Here is a 19,368-nt window from a genome sequence, read left to right on the forward strand (position 1 = left end):
CCATGATGGAGAAAGCAGCATTCACTTCACTCGTTACTGCCATTCCCAAATTTGTTTTGGCACCTAATTTCAGTTACTTCAGTTGCTCTTAGGTGTGAATGTCATCTCTCCTTTCCCTAATTCTGATTAATATAAACTATCATTGTAGAAGATACTCTGACACTTTCTAAAAGCTTTAGCATCTAACCCTTTACCCTCTCCAGTCTATCTCCTTTCATCATCCTTAAAGGTTTCAACATCCATGTTGTTAATATATGCAACACCTTACTTATGTGTTGAAAACTGATTCAGCAGCAACTGTAGCAGTCTCAGCATGCCTCTAATATTTTGCCCTCCTCCACTTTAATTCCCACGTGAACTTGTCCATATAATCTCAAATTCTGAAACTAACTGCCTTCTATGACCAGCCTTTTCTTCTCTTCCTATCTCAGATTTACGCTACATCTTCATCTTTCCTCTAATTCTTCAGCCTCCTTTTGTATTTCATTTCATTTGTTGTCTCCAGGCTGGCCTTCTCCCCTTCCTATTTAAGTAGAAATCCCAAACTGAACTCTTTGTGTTCACACCAATAAATCTGCTGCTCTTTCTATGTTCTTTAACTCACCTAATGGTACTTTGTCCACTAATGTGTCCTGGCCAGAAGACTGAATGCCATCCCCTTTCTCAGCCCCAACTTCTAATCAGTCACTAAGAACAAGTCTTACCTTCTGAATTTTTCTTGAATTCTTCCCTTACTGTTACCTTTCCTCTTTTTTTTTTTTTTTTTGCATTTTCTGCTATAGAATTTTTTCCTGTGATGAAAATATACACCCCAAAACATTCTCCAATTCAGTAATTTCCACATATATAATTCAGTGACATTGATTACATTCTTCATGTTGTACAACCTTTATTGCTATCCTTTTCTAAATCATTCCACCACCATTAGCATGCCCCCTAAGCAAAAACTTCTCCTTCCCACACCTACACTTACCAAACCCAAACTAAACTCTTTGCTGTTGAGTCAATTCTGATTCATAGTGACCCTATAGGACAGAGTAGAACTGCCCCATAGGATTTCCAAGGAGCAGCTGGTGGATTCGAGTGGCTGACCTTTTGGTTAGCAGCCCAGCTCCTTAACCACTTTAACCACTGCACCACTAGTCTTTGACTTCTATATATTTGCTTATTTCATATACATGAGATCATAACAGTATTTTGTCTTTTTACAACTCATTTATATCAGTCAGCATACTGTTTTCAAGATCCATCCATGTTGTGGCATGCATCAGGATTTCATTTTTCTTGATAAAAGACTGCATAATATTCCGTTGTATGTATACACCACATTTTGTTTATCCATTTGTTAATGAACATTTCAGTTGTTGCCACATTTTAGCTATTGTGGATAGCGCTGCAATGAACATTGGTGTACAGGTTTCTATTTGCATTCTTGCCTTCATTTTTTCTGGGTATATAACTAGAATTGGAATTGTTGGGTCATATGATGGTTCCAAAGGAGCAATGATAGTGCAGTGGTTAAGCACTCAGCTGCTAACCGAAAGGTCAAAAGTTCGAACCCACCAATTGTTCCATGGGTGAAAAGACCTGGCTATCTGCTCCTGCAAAGATTAAAAACAAAACCAAAACCCACTGCCGTAGAGTCAATTCTGACTCATAGCGACTCCATAGGGCAGAGTGGAGCAGTTCCATAGGGTTTCCAAGGAGCAGCTGGTGGACTTGAACTATCAACTTTTTGGTTAGCAGCCAATCATTATGCCAATTTTATGGTTTTAGTTTTCACATTTAGGTCTTTAATCCATTTTGAATTGGTTTTTGTGCATGGTATTAGGCATGGATCTTGATGCAGTCTTTTGCATGTGGAAATCCAGTTTTCCCAGCACCATTTCTTAAGACTGTCACCTTTCTCAGGCTACTATAATCTCTGGATTTAGGAATTACAACAGCATCCTAACTGGTCTCCTTTCCCTCAGTCCATTCTCTGCACTGCAGCCAGAAGTGATCCTTCTTAAAAGCGATTCGATCACATGACTCTCCAATTGAAAATCCTTCAGTGATTCCCCACTGCCTTCAGAATGAACTCCATCCAAACTTCTTGGCATGCTTATGAGGTCCTGAGCCTTCCCACCATCCTCACTTCCCCAGTTTCACTCTTAGCACTTCCCTTTCAGCAGATGGCCTACTTCTTACTTTACTGAGATCAAGACGAACTGATGAGCTTCCTCTCAACATTTTTTCTTCCCTCAAATATGTCTTCTACTCTTTGTTTTTTTTTCTTGATTAGCTGGCACTGTTATTTCTCAGTATGAATCTTTCTCTGTAAGTCCCTGATAGCCACTCACTTCTAGGTGTTCAGAGACCCTGAGGCATTTGTCATCACATCTTTCTTGTATCTTCAGTCCCACCCACTCAACATTGGTTTTCCCCCTCATTGTATCCATCCTACCTATAGCTGTTTTCTTGTTTGAATAAATAAAACACAGCCCTCCTGTGATCACCTTCCACTTGGTTTATTACCTTCTGTTCATCATTTCACTGGCAGACCTTTCAAAACCCTTGTCTACCCTTGCAGCTTTCCATTCACTCCTCAACACATTGCAGTCAGGCTTTCAACAACCTGTAATCTGATTTTGTGCTACTAAATTGCTCATTACTGATCACCAGTCATTTCCTGAGTGCCAAACCCAGTGACTTCATCTCAATCCTCACTCGACTCAAACTCTACAGCTTTGGAAACCATTAGCTATACTATCATGGAATTCCCTTTCCCTTGATTTCTCTGACATTTCGCTCTTGTGGGCCCTCTTTATATCTCTCTTATCTACTCTTAAGTCTCTTTCAACTTATTTCATGTAAGCCTGAAATATAGACATTGTTCAGAGTGTGTCCAAAGCGCTCCCCTCATGTTGCCCTCATTTCCAGGGGTCTGTATTCCTCTGGAGCTCTGGTGGCAAAGTCGTAAAGCACTGAGGCTGCTAACCAAAAGGTTGACAGTTTGAATCTACCAGCCACTCCTTGGAAACCCCATGGGGCAGTTCTACTGTGTCCTATTGGGTCTCTAGGAGTTGGAATTGACTCTACGGCAATGGGTTTTTTTTTTTTTTTTTTCAGTTTTGGTGTTCTCTGTCATGGCTGAACCATTACCTTCATTTGAACAACTCCAACCCCCATATTATGTCTTTAGTTATAACTGCTCTCCTGAGCCCCAGACCTACATTTCCCGCTGCTACTAGACCTCTTTTATATCAATGATATTTCACTAGCATCTGAAATCTCCACAAGAAAATTAATAATTCTCTCTACCTTCCTGTTTACTGCTCCTTTTCTTTTTACTATCTTCTTTTATGTGCTTTTTCAGGTAGTAGCATCACTACCTTGCCAATAGCCCTAGCTTGTATCCTTTAAAATACCTTGACTCTTCCCATCCCTTTCTTGGCATCTAATCAGTTGCCAACCTTCTCTCTTCAGTGTCCCTTAACCCTTTCAGGACTGACAGTGAATATAGCTTCCACTTCCTTTTTGGACCTCTGGCATTCATTGGGAAGCTGCTGTCCCACTGACAGTAAGTGCCGTCAGCAGGCAGGACCCTATATAACAGTTTAAAACAGAAAAAAAAAAAAAAAAGGCATGTGCTGTAAATTACTGTTACTACAGAGTATTGTTGGGAGAGCTCTGGTGGCGCAGTGGTTAAGAGCTCGGCTGCAAACCAAAAAGTTGGCAGTTCGAATTCATCAACCACTCCTTGGAAACCATATGGGGGCATTCTACTCTGTCCTGTAGGGTTGCTGTGAGTTGCAATTGACTTGATGGCGATGGTTTTAGGTATGAGGTGTTGCCAAACTGCTGAATTTTTGATAGGAAAAACATGAACTTTGAAAATTTTTATTCGGCACACATATGTACCCCCCGGGCTCTGGGGGTAGATTTGGTGTTCAAAAGGGGTACTCAGAACTCTGAGGGTATGATTTATAGAATGAGTCATAAAACAAAAACCATATTACCTACCAAAAATTGACACACACCCAATGATTCAGCATGCCCTCCACTACTGAAAACACTATCAATGAAAAATTAAAAGGAAAAAGTAATTGGGTCATGAAATTAAGTATCTCTGGTCCACCCTTCCATTCCTATACTCCTATCCTGGTTCAATTTTTCACCTACTCTTATGCAATCTGTGCAGATGAGTGCAATAGTCTTCTCTTGGTCCCCTCTGGGTCTCTTTCAGTTCCACTATATATTTCACATTGCTGCCTTGTCTTCCTGAATTGTAAATCTCCAAGTTCAGGTAGCTCGCCATCTTGCAGTAGAATAAAACAGGAATTCCTTAGCATGACCTTCCAGATCTTTCACAGCCTGGCCCCACTCTAACTTTTCCAGCATTATCTGTCACTATTTTTTTTTTTTTATAGTCCTTCATATAACCGATGCAGCTTCCAGAACATGACCTGCAGTTGACCATTTCCAGAATTTTTTCGTGCTGTTCTTTCCTGTATATTCACAGATACATTCACTTGTGAAATATTGATTCAACCTTTGAGAGTCAGCTTAGACGGCAGTCTTCCATAAAGATTTCCTCAGCCCCTTCTTGTTTGAATTAATCTCTGCCTCTTCTATATTCCTGTTAATGTGTTTGTTTCTTGTGGCTGTTTACGTTGTTCTCTCCACCAAAACACGATAAGCCCTTAAAGTCAGGGTCTGTGACATCTATCATTGTATATCTTACATGGTCATTTACATAGTAATTGCACAATTAATGTTTGTTGAATTAAATTAAACTAAATTATTAGTTTTAAATGTTAATGTGAATTTTTATAATTATCACTTTTTAAAATTCATAGGTAAGAACTATAGAGAATATTGTATATTATGAATCTATGGCATTTTTTCACTGAATTACTAATGAATGAAAGAATTGATTACTGAACAGTTTATAAAATATAATGGAGACCTAGTTGTCTTTATCTTGAAGGTTTGCTGAAACGTATTAGGAAGTTTGGTTTCAGAGGGTAGAAAAATGTCAGAAGGCATAGATATTCTAATTTAAAAACCAGCTACTTCACTATTGAGCCGTGAAATGATAGGTACTTTGCTCTGATGGGATAATGGTTGAGAGCTACCGAAAGGTCGCCAGTTCAAATCCACCAGCCGCTCCTTGGAAACTCTATGAGGCAGTTCTACTCTGTCCTGTAGGGTCCCTATGAGTCAGAATCAACTCCACTGCAACAGGTTTGGGTTTTTTTTTTGGTCTTATAGATCATTGATATGTGTTGCCATCTAGTGTTCCATTTGTATATTACATCCTAAATAAATAGAAATTATATACAGTATTTACATTTATAGTGGAGACGAAAAAGCCTGAAGATTTTGTAAGAAAATAATATATGATGTGAGAAAATTATAATGTCATGCTTTCTGAATGCAGTTTCTCTGAAATTGATCATTTCAACTAATCTGATATCTTAATTGTTAATTATTAAATTACTAACTAGACTTCAGTTACTATAAGTAGTCTAAACTATTTTTAAATGATTTCTTTATGAAAACACGGTATAATATATAGTTAGAATGGTAACTCTTTTTCTTGGTGTGAAGCCATGCATAGCTGATAAGGTAAGAGATCCCATGTAAATTCTATAGAATATTAGAAAAAAAGTAATATTCTTTACTCTGAAGACTTTAATTCTGAATGGAGTTTTGACTAAAGCTAATTAAAGGGTGAACTTTCTAAATCCCAGAATACCCTAACAAGGTAACACTTTTTAATTTTGAAAGAGAGCCCCTTAATAAATGAATTTTTTTTTTTTATACCAGTTGCTAATATATGCACCCTAAAAGGATGCGGTAAATTCAGGGATATAGCAAAATCCCAAATTGGTTATTAAGAGGAAAAGAGATTCTTGGATTATATCTCTCCTCTTTTGAAACCGAAGTAATTAATCTTCCCCAACCCCTCCCCTACTTTCATTATTATTCAGTGTTGCTTTCAGCTGTAAACTATTGCACCGTTTGAGACAGGATTTCATATTTCTTTAAGATGTTGCCATTCCGTTTCACCATCAGAACTTAGATGGCATGGGAAGAGAGTGCATTGCGTCTCTAAAGCTCCTGGACTACATGTCTTAGGCACATAGTCATTAGGACCCACCTGTGTATTCTAACTAATTGTGCTGTATTTCAGCAATCACAGACACTTCACATTGAAGTCAGTCAGAAAAAGTTATAGGCTTGTTTTGAAACAGCAGTTCTCTTCCTTTCACCCTCAAAATACTAATTCAGTAACCACACCCAGACCCTGTGCTATAATAGTATGCAATGTTTGCACAGATTTACTATTGTATAACTTTTCCTTGACCATGAAAAATTTGATTCCAGTGTAGGTGGGAGGCTGTATAGTAAGATAGTTAGGATCGCAGATTCTAGTGTGAAACTATGTTGGATCAAATCCCTACTCTGCCACTTTCTAGGTCTGTGATCTTAGACAAGTTAAAGTCTCAAGCCCTCAAATTTCTTCAATTTAGCAAAAAGGACATCTGTGGACTAAAGAATTTAACTTCACTCAGAGAATTTGGTCTTTGTCCTTGGTTCCTGAGAGAGAACCTCTAAAACCTTGGACTTTCCCCAGTAATTGAAATGTCTTTGATAAGAACTCCAGATCACACCTGAGGCATTATGGCTCATGTTGGGTGGGGACGGACTATGCCAGAAAGACCCACTGACTTCAGCAGGGAGGGGCTGAAGTTTGAATTACATAATGAGACCTCCATTGAAAGCTCTGGACACAGAAGCTCCATGTGCTTCCTGGTTGGTGATAGACATTGATGCAGGTGGGAGGATAGTGCATCCTCTGGGCCATAGAAGCTCTGCATTGGGATTCTTCCCAGACCTTACCCTGAGTATCTCCATATCAGATTTACTGTAATAAAACCATGATTATAAGCACAGTGCTTTCTGTAAGTTCTGTGAGTCATTCTAGCAAATTACTGAGCCCAACGGAGTAGTGAGAGCCAGCAGTTCAAATGTGGGAGGACCCCAGGGACCCCTGAGATTATAGCTGGTGTCCTGAGGGGGTAGGGAAAACCAGCAGGTCAGAAGTGAAGGGGAGCACTGGGCATCTCTGAGTTTGCGGCTGGTGTCTGAGGTCTTGGGCAGACTTGGCAGTCTGGAGGCCTGTGTCCTTTAACTTGGGAGCTCTGACCTAGCTCCAGGTGGGTAGGGTCAGGGGAAGAAGTGCCACATGTGTAGCATGTGTTAGGATAGAAGTACTACAGAGAGGAGCAGACCTGACTATAGATTTGATTTGCTTCACATTTGGTGTCAGAGGAAATGGATTTGATTTTCCCCAGCAACCACCTAAAAGTTATTGAGGAGATTAAATAAATTATCCATGCAGGCCATTTGGCAAAGTATCTGGCACATAGTAAGTGCTCAGTAAATGTTAATTTTGTTTGCTTGTATGAAAATTATAAATCATGACAACTGAGGATAATTTTAAAAGTGCCAGAAATGGAACCTGGAAATAAATGAGGGTGGAAAAGTAGAGGCTTTAGCTGTTATTCCTTGGTAAAACTATAAGAAGCAGACAAAAATGTTAATCAGGTCTTAGACCTGCCTGATTGTGTTAGAAGGGAAGTTGTTGAGAGGCTTGTGAGAGGACTGGAAGGCACAGGCTTTAGCGTGAAGCTACCATGAGCATATCCATGAGGTGATAGCCTTCCAAAGAACATTGTTTTACATACAACTGTTTTTTTTAATTCTTTTTCAAGTATTGAATTTATTCTGTTTCTTGAACTACACTGGCATCAGACAATCAGGAATTAGAAACCGGGAGTTTAAAAAAGAGAAAAAATCAGGATGGCATTGAGCATTTGAATACAGGCGCAGGCATAGAAAGTCCTGCCTTTTGGTATGCACGTTATATGCAGCAAAACAAAAACAAATTATAAACACGTTGAAAATAAAAGATAGGAAAAGACTAAGTTTCCAGTAAGCAAGAGATTATAAATTAAAATCAATAGTTTACGTTATTCGTAAGTTAAATGCTTAAAATGTTTTGGTAGTCATTTTTATTTTGTGGGATTCATTTTATTTTATAAATATGAAAACATGTTCATAAGTTTTTAAGTTCATAAGTATAAATCTTGTATTTCTCATAAGATCTTTAATTCTTTAGTCATGAATTTCCCTATCACAAAAATTTCTAGGAACCTAACCCTAACAGTTGGAAAAGACTTTCACATACCCTAAAATAAGTTGTGTATTTTAAACATGGAATTGAACAGATATAAATTTTATTAGGGGAATTTTTTTTTTTACTTGTTAAGATAGTAATGTATACCCTTTGACTTAATAAAACCAGGACTGATGATATCAAGGCCAATAAATTATGTTTTGAAAAATGTGTTACTGTGGCCACCATAGAATGGCTACAAATGAAGAAATTTCCATAAGAGAAAGGGTCCCTTCTGGATTAAGTCTGGTGGGTGGGGGCAAGTGTAATTCTATATAGCTTTCTCCCCAAGACCTGAAGCCATTTCCAGCAAGGAGGGGTTATGCCCAAGGAAAGGAAGAAGCCACCACATACATGCCGGGATCTTCTAGGGAAAATGGCCCCAACTTGGCTTGGCCAACTACAAATATCTATTAATTACTATTGATCAGTTACTGATGTAACCTTTGAGAATTCAGTTATTACGTCTTTATTTAATGGTTAGAAGACTCTAACCAATCAGCTAGAATTCTGGAAACTAGGAGAGGGAGCCCTAGAGTTAAATGAGAAAGCTTCAATGGAAATAGTATATAGATATTGGTTTGGTAGACCCAAATCTTTTAGTATGTGTGGTCAATTATAAGAGAGATGTCTTCGAAAAGATTAAATCACGTTTCTGATTCCAAGTATCACTAAGCCTTAATGCTTTCTTCATTGTGACCAGGCATGTATATTCAAATAAAAGCAAAAATTATTTTATAATTTATAATCATTGGTTACATACCAAGAGACACAGATGGCCAGTTTTTGACTTATGTTTTTTTTATTGTTTCATTTTTCCTGTTATACTTCTTGATCATCACCCATTGGTATACAGAGATCTATAGATACATAAAAATGCCATCCACAAAACCAACGCTTCAGTATTGATTTTATTTAGGTGATTTGCAACTTCTTTCTTTTTGCTTTTGTTTATATCATCTTATCTTGATGTCAGTCCAGTTATCCTGGGCTAATGTCAAGGAACAGGATCATTTCCTGTTCCTTATTCCTTGGTTGACTGAGTTATTTAAATTGCTGCTTTAGGTGCTCTTCATGCTAGCCTGACCTTCAGATCTTCAGCAACTCCCTCCCTTATCCTGTATTTAGTGATGCTGACACCTGTGTTTTTGTTCAGTTAAAAGCCTTCTTTACATAATAGGAGCCCTGGTGGCCCAGTGGTTAAATGCTACAGCTGCTAATCAAAAGGTTGGCCATTTGAATCCACCAGCCGCTCCTTGGAAACTCTATGGGGCAGTTCTGCTCTGTCCTGTAGGGTCGCTATGAGTCGGATCGACTCAGTGGCAATGGGTTTTGGTTTTTATATAATAAATATATAATATTGGTTTATATTCAGTAATTATTTTATTCATTCATACCAGTGTTTTTCATTGTATCAGCCAAAGTTATGGGCATTTTTATTAGGTTCGAATAAAACATTTTTCACAAGAACAATTGCATTCTGAAGCACAATAGTTACTAATTCATATTTCAAGCTCTGAGAGCTTAAAAAAATAGAATTATGCTTTCTCATTTCTTTTAAAGTCTAATTTAAAACTTTATTTTCCAGGCATATTCAGCTAAAACTGGACTTGGGACAAACTCCCTAGGAGAATCATTTTTAGTCGTTGTATTTGCTCATCAGTTAATATGAGACAATTGAATTTTACCTTCATACTTTATGCCTAGGAGAACAGAAACTTTCCAGAAAAGTCTGAAAGAAATTGGGCCTTAATGCTTTTCAGATGAAGAGAGGAAATTTCACATCCTGTATATGTTTTGTCTGTATTTATTTTAGCTTTCACCAGAGGGAAGCATAGCCATATGTAAAACTTAAAATGCTTCCCAAGACCCTTTTCATCTACATTAACAATGAATGTGATTATCAAAGTTATAGTCATATAATATGTAAATAATATGAGACTTGAGTGTCTTTCTACCAATTCAGGGGAAAATAGAGGTTGGGGATTTTGATATTGTAAATAACAGTCACCATACAATGACTCAGATATTCTATGTTAAATAATTTTATTGGGATTTTGAAGTCATATTTTATTCTGGGATATTACATATAAAGATATCATGAATATGGCCAAAAAAAGTTAGAGAGCTTTTATTTCTGGAAATGCCTAATGGGGAATTTAGATTAAAGGTCAATTACGGACTTTTAAATTACCTGAAATGGAAGGCAACGATTCCCATTTTATAAAACCAAGTAGTGAGTGCAGTTTTGAGCCTTTCCTTACCTTAAGTTTTGGTTGTTACCTATGTTTTACATTAGTTATGTGCGCGAGGGGAGTACGCTAAATCTCGTCTTAGTTATCTTTAGGAGACTTGATTATTATATAATGTTAAGCAATGTTGTTGTTGTTGTTAGGTGCCGTTGAGTTGGTTCTGACTCATAGCGACCCTACGCACAACAGAACGAAACACTGCCCGGTCCTGAGCCATCCTTACAATCGTTGTTATGCTTGAGCTCATTGTTGCAGCCACTGTGTCAACCCACCTCCTTGAGGGTTTTCCTCTTTTTGCCAAGCATGATGCTCTTCTCCAGGGCCTGATGCCTCCAGATAACATGTCCAAAGTATGTGAGACATAGTAATGATGTTTCTCATTTAAAGTATTCAAATAATTTTTAATCACAAGCAAGTAAAAATCAGTAATATGTATTTCATTTAGTGTAAATATGACATGTAATAAAAATACTGGAACAGTTGGTTTTTCTGGACACATTTTTTTTTTTTCCCCAAAATTCTGGCTCATCTGTGGCCCTCCTCAAGATCTATGACCTGAATTTTCTTAGCTGATTAGTCAATGTAGCCTTTGTTATGAAAAGATGTGAATAAAAGTAACATTTTAATACTGTTTTAGATCAGTGAGTGGAGCTGGTGAACAAATGTAAAATTATTCTAATGCATTTTACAGGGAACTGTAACTACTTTAAATAAAACTAAGTCTAATTGTCTCATTTTCCCCTTCCTTCTCCAAATTCTAAGCTGCCATTTCACTCTGTCTTCCCCTGGCAGGCTCTAATCCAGTGTGAGCAGTTGAAGAATGAGCTGGAGAGGCAATCAGAGCGACTTGAAAAAGAGCTTGCATCTCAGCAAGAGAAAAGGGCCTTTGAGAAAGAGATGATGAAAAAAGAAAGGACCAAAGAACGGGAGGACATGGAAGCAAAGGTACCCAGGGACTCGGTTTGTTATCCACATTGCAGAAGACACGTTTGTGGTGATGTCCTGATGATTCTGTAGCCTGCAGTTCTTGAACGAACTTTAGATTTTAAAACCTTTTATTAGTGATGCTTGGTAAAGGAGAAGGTCAGCAATAAAGAGGAAGACCCCCAAGGAGATGGATTGACACACTGGCTTCAACAGTGGGCTCAAAGGGCAACGATTGTGAGGATGGCGCAGGTCGGGGTGGTGTTTCCTTCTGTTGTGTGTGGGGTCACTATGAGTCAGAACTGACTCAATGGCACCTAACAACAGCAATTTAGTCAAATTTTCTTATAATTTAGACTTCATAAACATTTTCTGTTTTCCAAGTGTTTCTCAATAAAATTCTATTCTCTGACTTTTTCAAACAAAATAATTAAATTCCCGGATATAGAATTATGAAATTAACTTTCATCCTGCCTTTATGTTTGATTCCCTTTCTCAGGGTTTGCCAGCGGAGACCAGGTGCTCTGCACATACCCAAATTTTATTTCAACCTTTCTTCAACCTTGACTAAATCAGACAGGGATGACCCCCACCTCAGCTCCCACCCCTAAATTGAACTCGCAGAAGGTAACACACTTGTAAGAAACTGAAGCCAAGAGATAGTGATTATACACAATGTAGGATGTAGGCTTTGACAAATTACCTTATGAATAATGAGGATACTAGATGAATTGAAAGGGCAAAAGGGGCAGAGAACTTAAAATGCACAGTGTTTGGAAAAATAGTAAACTAGAACACGAAGGTGACAGGAACATAGCTTTAAAACTGCTGACAGTAGAGTAAAATTGAGTATGAAGTAAACAAAGCAACTGTGTTATATAAGGTTTTTTGTTTTCCAAGTGGACTCACTTGCGAGTTGCTGTGATGCCGGAAGCTATGCCACTGGTATTCAGATACCAGCAGGGTCACCCATGAAGGACAGGTTTCAGCTGAGCTTCCAGACTAAGACAAACTAGGAAGAAGGACCCAGCAGTCTACTTCTGAAAAGCATTAGCCAGTGAAAACCTTATGAATAGCAGCGGAACATCGTGTGATATAGTGCTGGAAGATGAGCCCCCAAGGTTGGAAGGCACTCAAAAGATGACTGGGGAAGAGCTGCCTCCTCAAAGTAGAGTCAACCTTAATGACGTGGATGGAGTAGAGCTTTCAGGACCTTCATTTGCTGATGTGGCATGACTCAAAATGAGAAGAAACAGCTGCAAACATCCATTAATAATCGGAACCTGGAATGTATGAAGTATGAATCTAGGAAAATTGGAAATCATCAAAAAGGAAATGGAACATATAAACATCGATATCCTAGGCACTAGTGAGCTGAAATGGACTGGTATTGGCCATTTTGAATTGGACAATCATATAGTCTACTATGCTGGGAATGACAACTCAAAGAGGAATGGTGTTGCATTCATTGTCAAAAAGAACGTTTCAAAATCTATTCTGAAGTACAACGCTGTCAGTGATAGGATAATATCCATACACCTACAAGGAAGACCAGTTAATACGACTATTATGTAAATTGACAGACCAACCACTAGGGCCAAAGATGAAGAAATAGAAGATTTTTATCAGCTACCGCAGTCTGAAATTGATTGAACATGCAATCAAGATGTATTGATAATTACTGGCGATTGGAATGTGAAAGTTGGAAACGAAGAAGAATCAGTAGTTAGAAAATATGGCCTTGGTGATAGAAACAATGCCAGGGATCGAATGATAGAATTTTGCAAGACCAACAACTTCTTCATTGCAAATACCTTCTTTCACCAACATGAACAGCTACTATACACATGGACCTCGCCAGATGGAACACACAGAAATTAAATTGACTACATCTGTGGAAAGAGACAATGGAAAAGCTCAATATCATCAGTCAGAACAAGGCCAGGGACCAACTGTGGAACAGACCATCAATTGCTCATATGCAAGTTCCAGTTGAAACTGAAGAAAATCAGAGCAAGTCCACAAGAGCCAAAATATGACCTTGAGTATATCCCGCCTGAATTTAGAGACCATCTCAACAATATATTTGATGCATTGAACACTAGTGACCAAAGACCAGATGAGTTGTGGAATGACATCAAGGATATCATCCATGAAGAAAGCAAGAGGTCACTGAAAAGACAGGAAAGAAAGAAAAGACCAAGATGGATGTCAGAGGAGACCCTGAAACTTGCTCTTGAGCGTAAGGCAGCTAAAGCAAAAGGAAGAATTGATGAAGTAAAAGAACTGAACAGAAGATTTCAAAGGGCGTCTCAAGAAGACAAAGTAAAGTATTATAATGACATGTGCAAAAAGCTGGAGATGGAAAACCAAAAGGCAAGAACACGCTCGGTGTTTCTTAAGCTGAAAGAACTGAAGAAAAAATTCAAGCCTCGAGTTGCAGTAGTGAAGGATTCCATGGGGAAAATATTAAACGATGCAAGAAGCATCAAAAGAAGATGGAAGGAATACACAGAGTCATTATACCAAAGAGAATTAGTCAATATTCAACCATTTCAAGAGGTGGCATATGATCAGGAACCGAAGGAACTGAAGGAAGAAGTCCAAGCTGCTCTGAAGGCATTGGCGAAAAACAAGGCTCCAGGAATTAATGGAATATCAATTGAGATGTTTCAACAAACAGATGCAGTGCTGGAGGTGCTCACTCATCTATGCCAAGATATATGGAAGACAGCTTCCTGGCCAACTGACTGGAAGAGATCCATATTTATGCCTATTCCCAAGAACGGTAATCCAACCGAATGTGGAAATTATAGAACAATATCATTAATATCACACACAAGCAAAATTTTGCTGAACATCATTCAAAAATGGCTGCAGCAGTATATCGACAGGGAACTGCCAGAAATTCAGGCTGGTTTCAGAAGAGGACGTGGAACCAGGATATCATTGCTGATGTCAGATGGATCCTGGCTGAAAGCAGAGAATACCAGAAGGATGTTTACCTGTGTTTTATTGACTATGCAAAGGCATTCGGCTGTGTGGATCATAACAAATTATGGATGACGTTGCGAAGAATGGGAATTCCAGAATACTTAATTGTGCTCATGAGGAACCTTTACATAGATCAGGAGGCAGTTGTTCAGACAGAACAAGGGTATACTGACTGGTTTAAAGTCAGGAAAGGTGTGTGTCAGGGTTGTATTCTTTCACCATACCTATTTAATCCGTATGCTGAGCAAATAATCTGAGAAGCTGGACTATATGAAGAAGACCAGGGCATCAGGATTGGAGGAAGACTCATTAACAACCTGCGTTATGCAGATGACACAACCTTTCTTGCTAAAAGTGAAGGGGACTTGAAGCACTTACTAATGAAGATCAAAGACCACAGCCTTCAATATGGATTACACCTCAACATAAAGAAAAGAAAAATCCTCACAACTGGACCAATGAGCAACATCATGATAAATGGAGAAAAGATTGAAGTTGTCAAGGATTTCGTTTTACTTGGCTCCACAATCAACAGCCATGGAAGCAGCAGTCAAGAAATCAAAAGATGCGTTGCATTGGGTAAATCTGCTGCAAAGGACCTCTTCAAAGTGTTGAAGAGCAAAGATGTCACCTTGAAGACTAAGGTGCGCCTGACCCAAGCCGTGGTATTTTCAATCAGATCAGACGCATGTGAAAGTTGGACAATGAATAAGGAAGACCAAAGAAGGGTTGATGCCTTTGAATTGTGGTGTTGGCGAAGAATACTGAATATACCATGGACTGCCAAAAGAACAAACAAATCTGTCTTGGAAAAATTGTGGCCAGAATGCTCCTTAGAACCAAGGATGGCGAGACTGCGTCTTACACAGATTGGACATGTTGTCAGGAGGGATCAGTCCCTGGAGAAGGACATCATGCTTGGCAGAGTACAGGATCAGCAGGAAAGGGGAAGACCCTCAACAAGCTGGATTGACACAGTGGCTGCAATGATGAACTCAAGCATAACGACGATTGTAAGGAAGGCCCAGGACCAGGCAGTGTTTCATTCTGTTGTGCATAGGGTCGCTATGAATCGGAACCAACCTGACGGCACCTAACAACAGCAACAAGTGGACTCACAGCTTATGCTCTGAGTGCAGTGTCATTAAAATATCCTGATGTGTGATAATTAGCTCATTCAGCAAATTTCTGCTGATTATCTGCTTTGCACTAAAAAAAAAAAAAAATTTTTTTTTTTTTTTTTGCACTAGGCAATGTGAAATCCTGAGGATATATAGTCACTAATCCTGTCCAGTGAGTGGTGAGCTGAGGCATTTAGTGTTGTCTTAGGCTGGGTTTTCTAGAGGACCAAAACCAGTGAAGTGTATATATAAATATAGAGAGAGAAAATTATTTCAGGGAAATGGTTCGTGCAATGTGGAGGCTGGCACATCTCCAAACTGTTGTTCAGGGGCTGGAGGCTTCTGACTCACATGGTGGTAGGGCCTGGTGAACCCAAGGACCAGAGGTCAGATTATGACAAAATTAATGCAGGATCGAGAGAGAGCTTTGCCAGAACACACGTTTATATCATGGTGCAGGCCACACCCCCAAAGGAATTCCTCTTCCAACTATTGGCTGCTCACATCAGATCACAAAATGAGAGTTGATTACATAGTGTTTGCCAAACCAGTGAGAATCATAGCCTAGCCAAGGTGGCACATAACATTAGCAATCACAACTATAAACTCTCTTGTCTGTCTTCCTGCCCCGTTTTAAAATTGTGCTATCGGTAAGTGTGTTTCCCTTCTTGGCACTGGCTTAGTGATTTGGGCTGGTGAAAATCCCATGACCTTGCAGATGGCACCCTGTACACTCATGGTCTCCAGTGTCAGTGGTTCTTTCAGTACTTTCTACCAGCCCCCCGCGTTACATACCTCTCTCCCTTTCATTCAACATTAAACAAATATTTATTGAATGTCTCCTATTGCCAGGGCCTGGAAATATGGTAGTCACAGGACCGTGTAATTCCCTCATGAAGCTTTGAGATTAGTGGGAGAGGTAGACATTAAACAATACCTCCATAAATGAGTTTTCATTAACATTGTGTTAAAGATAAGAAGGTACAGTATAGGGCCCTGTGAGAACGTGTATCGGGGAATCTGACCTAGTCTAGGCAGTAATGAAAGGCTTTCCTAAGAAAGAACTTCTGAATGTGAGCCTTGACGTGGGGTGAGTAGGAGTAGACTGGAGAAGTGTTGAAGAGAAGAGAGTTTCAGGACCAGAAAAACAGCACACCCAGGACTCTGAAGCTAGAGTTTCAGGGAACTTAGAGAAGGTCTAGGTGATTGGAGTGTAAGGAGTGAGGGACAGAGTGGTGGAGGATGAGTTCGGAGAAGTATGCAGGAGCCAAATCGTAATGACTTTAACAACCAGGTTAAGGATTTTAAATTTATCTAAAAAAGCAATAGGAAGTCATTGAATGGCTTTAAATTGGGCAGTGACATGATGTCGTTTATATTTGAAAAAAATTATCCTACTGGCACCATTGTCAATAGATTGAAGGGGAACCAGAATAGATGCCTGGAGATCAAGTGGGAGATAATTACAGTACTCTGGGTGGGAAGTGATAGTAACTTGGACCCATTTATTTATGTCACTTTTATTTTCCTTAAATTCTCAACTCTACCATCTCTCTTCCCCTTCTCAGCAGACAGTGTTACCTGATGAAGCACAAACCATTAAATGGTAACTACCTCTACTATTTATCACCCCCCCCTTCTGCCCTAAAATTCACCTGCATCCCAATCCTAACCAAATGGAAGAGGCTTAATCTTAGTCCTTTCCCCTGTGTTCTAGCTCCCCTTCCCCTTCCACCATCTCAGGGACCTCATTCCATTATTTCCCCCGTCTTCTGAACCTTCAGCCTTTCTCTCACTACCAGCCAGTTGCCATCAAGTTGACTGATTCATGGTAACGACCTGTGTGTCAGTGTAGAACTGTACCCCACAGGGGTTTCAGCGGCCGACTTTTTAAAAGTAGATCCCCAGGACTTTCTTCTGAGGTCCTCTGGGTGAAGTCCAAATGCTAACATGTCAGTTGGCAATGGAGTACGTTAACTGTTTGCACTACCCAGGGACTTCTTCCTTCACTGTAGCCTCTCTCTTATAAACAAGAAAATATTCTCAAATTTCTCTTACCTGTTGAAAGAAATAACCTTTCTTCTAGTGATTCTCAGCCTCGGCTACACAAGAAATTCTGAAAATCTCATTCCCCAAACTGCACCCCAAAACAATTACTTCAAAATTTTTTGATAATGAGATCCAGACATCAGTGGTTTTGAAAGTTACCCACGTGATTCCAATGTGCAGCCAAGGTAGCAAAACCAAAAAAAAAACCTGTTGTTATCAAGTAGATTCTGACTCATAGCGACCTTATAGGACAGAGTAGAAGTGGCCCATAGGGTTTCCAAGGAGCAGCTGGTGGATTCAAACTGCTGACCTTTTGTTAACAGCCAAGCTTTTAACCTCTGCACCACCAGGGCTCCTACCTCAGCAATCCCACATCCCTCTTTTCTCTTCCCTTTAATGGTCAAGCTTCTTGAAAGATTTGTCCATACATGCTGTCACCTCCTATTTCCTCTTCAGTCCACTGCGTTTGAGTGTCTATGCTCACGGCCAATAAAATTACCAACGCTATGTTTACTGATTGGAGTCCTGGTGGAACAGCCGTTAAGAGCTATGGCTGCTAACCAAAAGGTCGGCAGTTTGAATCCACCAGCACTCCTTGGAAACCCTACTGGGGCAATTCTGCTCTGTCCTATAGGATCGCTCTAAGTCAGAATCGACTCAGCGGGGTGAATATTTTTCAATTCTTATCCTCATCCTTGAAAGGTTCTCTTTCCTTGCTTTCTCTGAATCCATATTTTTGATTTGGGAGAAAGATGATATGTGCCCTCTAGATTACTCTGAGTTTAAAGTGGCTTTGAGACAATGAAGTAGACACATCTGGAAAGCAGCTCCATAGAAAGTTCTAGAGTTCAGCAGAGAATTGTGGATTTAGGTGTCTTTTATACATCTGTGACTTTAATTCCATATACAGTAAAACCTGCAAAAGCTGGAATCTGTGTAAAGTGGAAACCTATCAGAAGGAAAATGCAAATATTTTCCACTAAAGGAGCAGTAGAAAAGTGGTAAGGCTATACCCTGTCAAAGACAGAAAACTTGTGAGACCCAAAAAAACAAGGCAGTCCTGTCAGGTTCCAGCTCTCACAGGTTTCACTGTATATGCTATTTTTTCCTAAATCTTTAGCTGTCTACTGATCTTCCAAACCAGCTTCTCCTCCCATCTTCCCAGTGGAACCACTGTTCATCACAGAGGAAACACTTTTCATCCAACTGCCCAGCTCAGAAGTCTTGCTGTCATCTTTGTCTCCTCCCTTTCCTCACTCTACACATCTCTGCAATCACCATTCAGTTCTAACAGTTCAGGCCCCTAAACATTTTACATGGCCATGTCTCTCCATCCTACTGCTACCCATATTTCACCCTTGCATTCTTCCTACAGCACCTAATGGAATCCTTGTCTTCGGTCTTGCCTCCTTCTCATCTGTTCCCTAAACCATAGCTAGAGTGATCATTCTAAAATGAACCTCTCACTATCGGGCAGTTCTCTCTCTCCTATAGGGTCGCTATGAGTCGGAATTGACGTGATGGCATACAACAACAACAACAACAAAATATTTGGAGGATATCTTTTAATAATATTATAGTAGTAAAAATAAAATGAACATCTCAGTGTGCCAGTCTCTTGCTTAAAAATGCTTTAATGTCTCCCCGTGACCCCTTGAATAAAATTTAAGACCCTTTAGCATAGTGTATAGATACTATCTTCTTGCTCTTTTTGGCTCTCATTCTTCCTTGTATTCCCATCATACTGACCTATTTGCACTTTCCCAAACATGCAAACGTGTCAATTTGCCATACTGTG

At 39.4% G+C, this 19,368-nt stretch overlaps 1 protein-coding gene across 8 annotated transcripts in view; it reads left to right on the forward strand.

Annotated features, from left to right (window-relative positions):
- Positions 1 to 19,368, forward strand: part of SDCCAG8 (SHH signaling and ciliogenesis regulator SDCCAG8) — a 242,379-nt gene that overhangs the window by 50,754 nt on the left and 172,257 nt on the right. For all 8 annotated transcript variants that reach the window (XM_064276762.1, XM_010591051.3, XM_023549319.2 and 5 more), the window contains one exon: positions 11,275 to 11,427. In XM_064276762.1, the coding sequence (XP_064132832.1) occupies positions 11,275 to 11,427 (153 nt within the window). The remainder of the gene's footprint in view (positions 1 to 11,274; positions 11,428 to 19,368) is intronic.

The sequence above is a fragment of the Loxodonta africana genome, chromosome 25 (genome assembly GCF_030014295.1).
Source record: "Loxodonta africana isolate mLoxAfr1 chromosome 25, mLoxAfr1.hap2, whole genome shotgun sequence".
In the NCBI taxonomy this organism is placed as follows: Eukaryota; Metazoa; Chordata; class Mammalia; order Proboscidea; family Elephantidae; genus Loxodonta; species Loxodonta africana.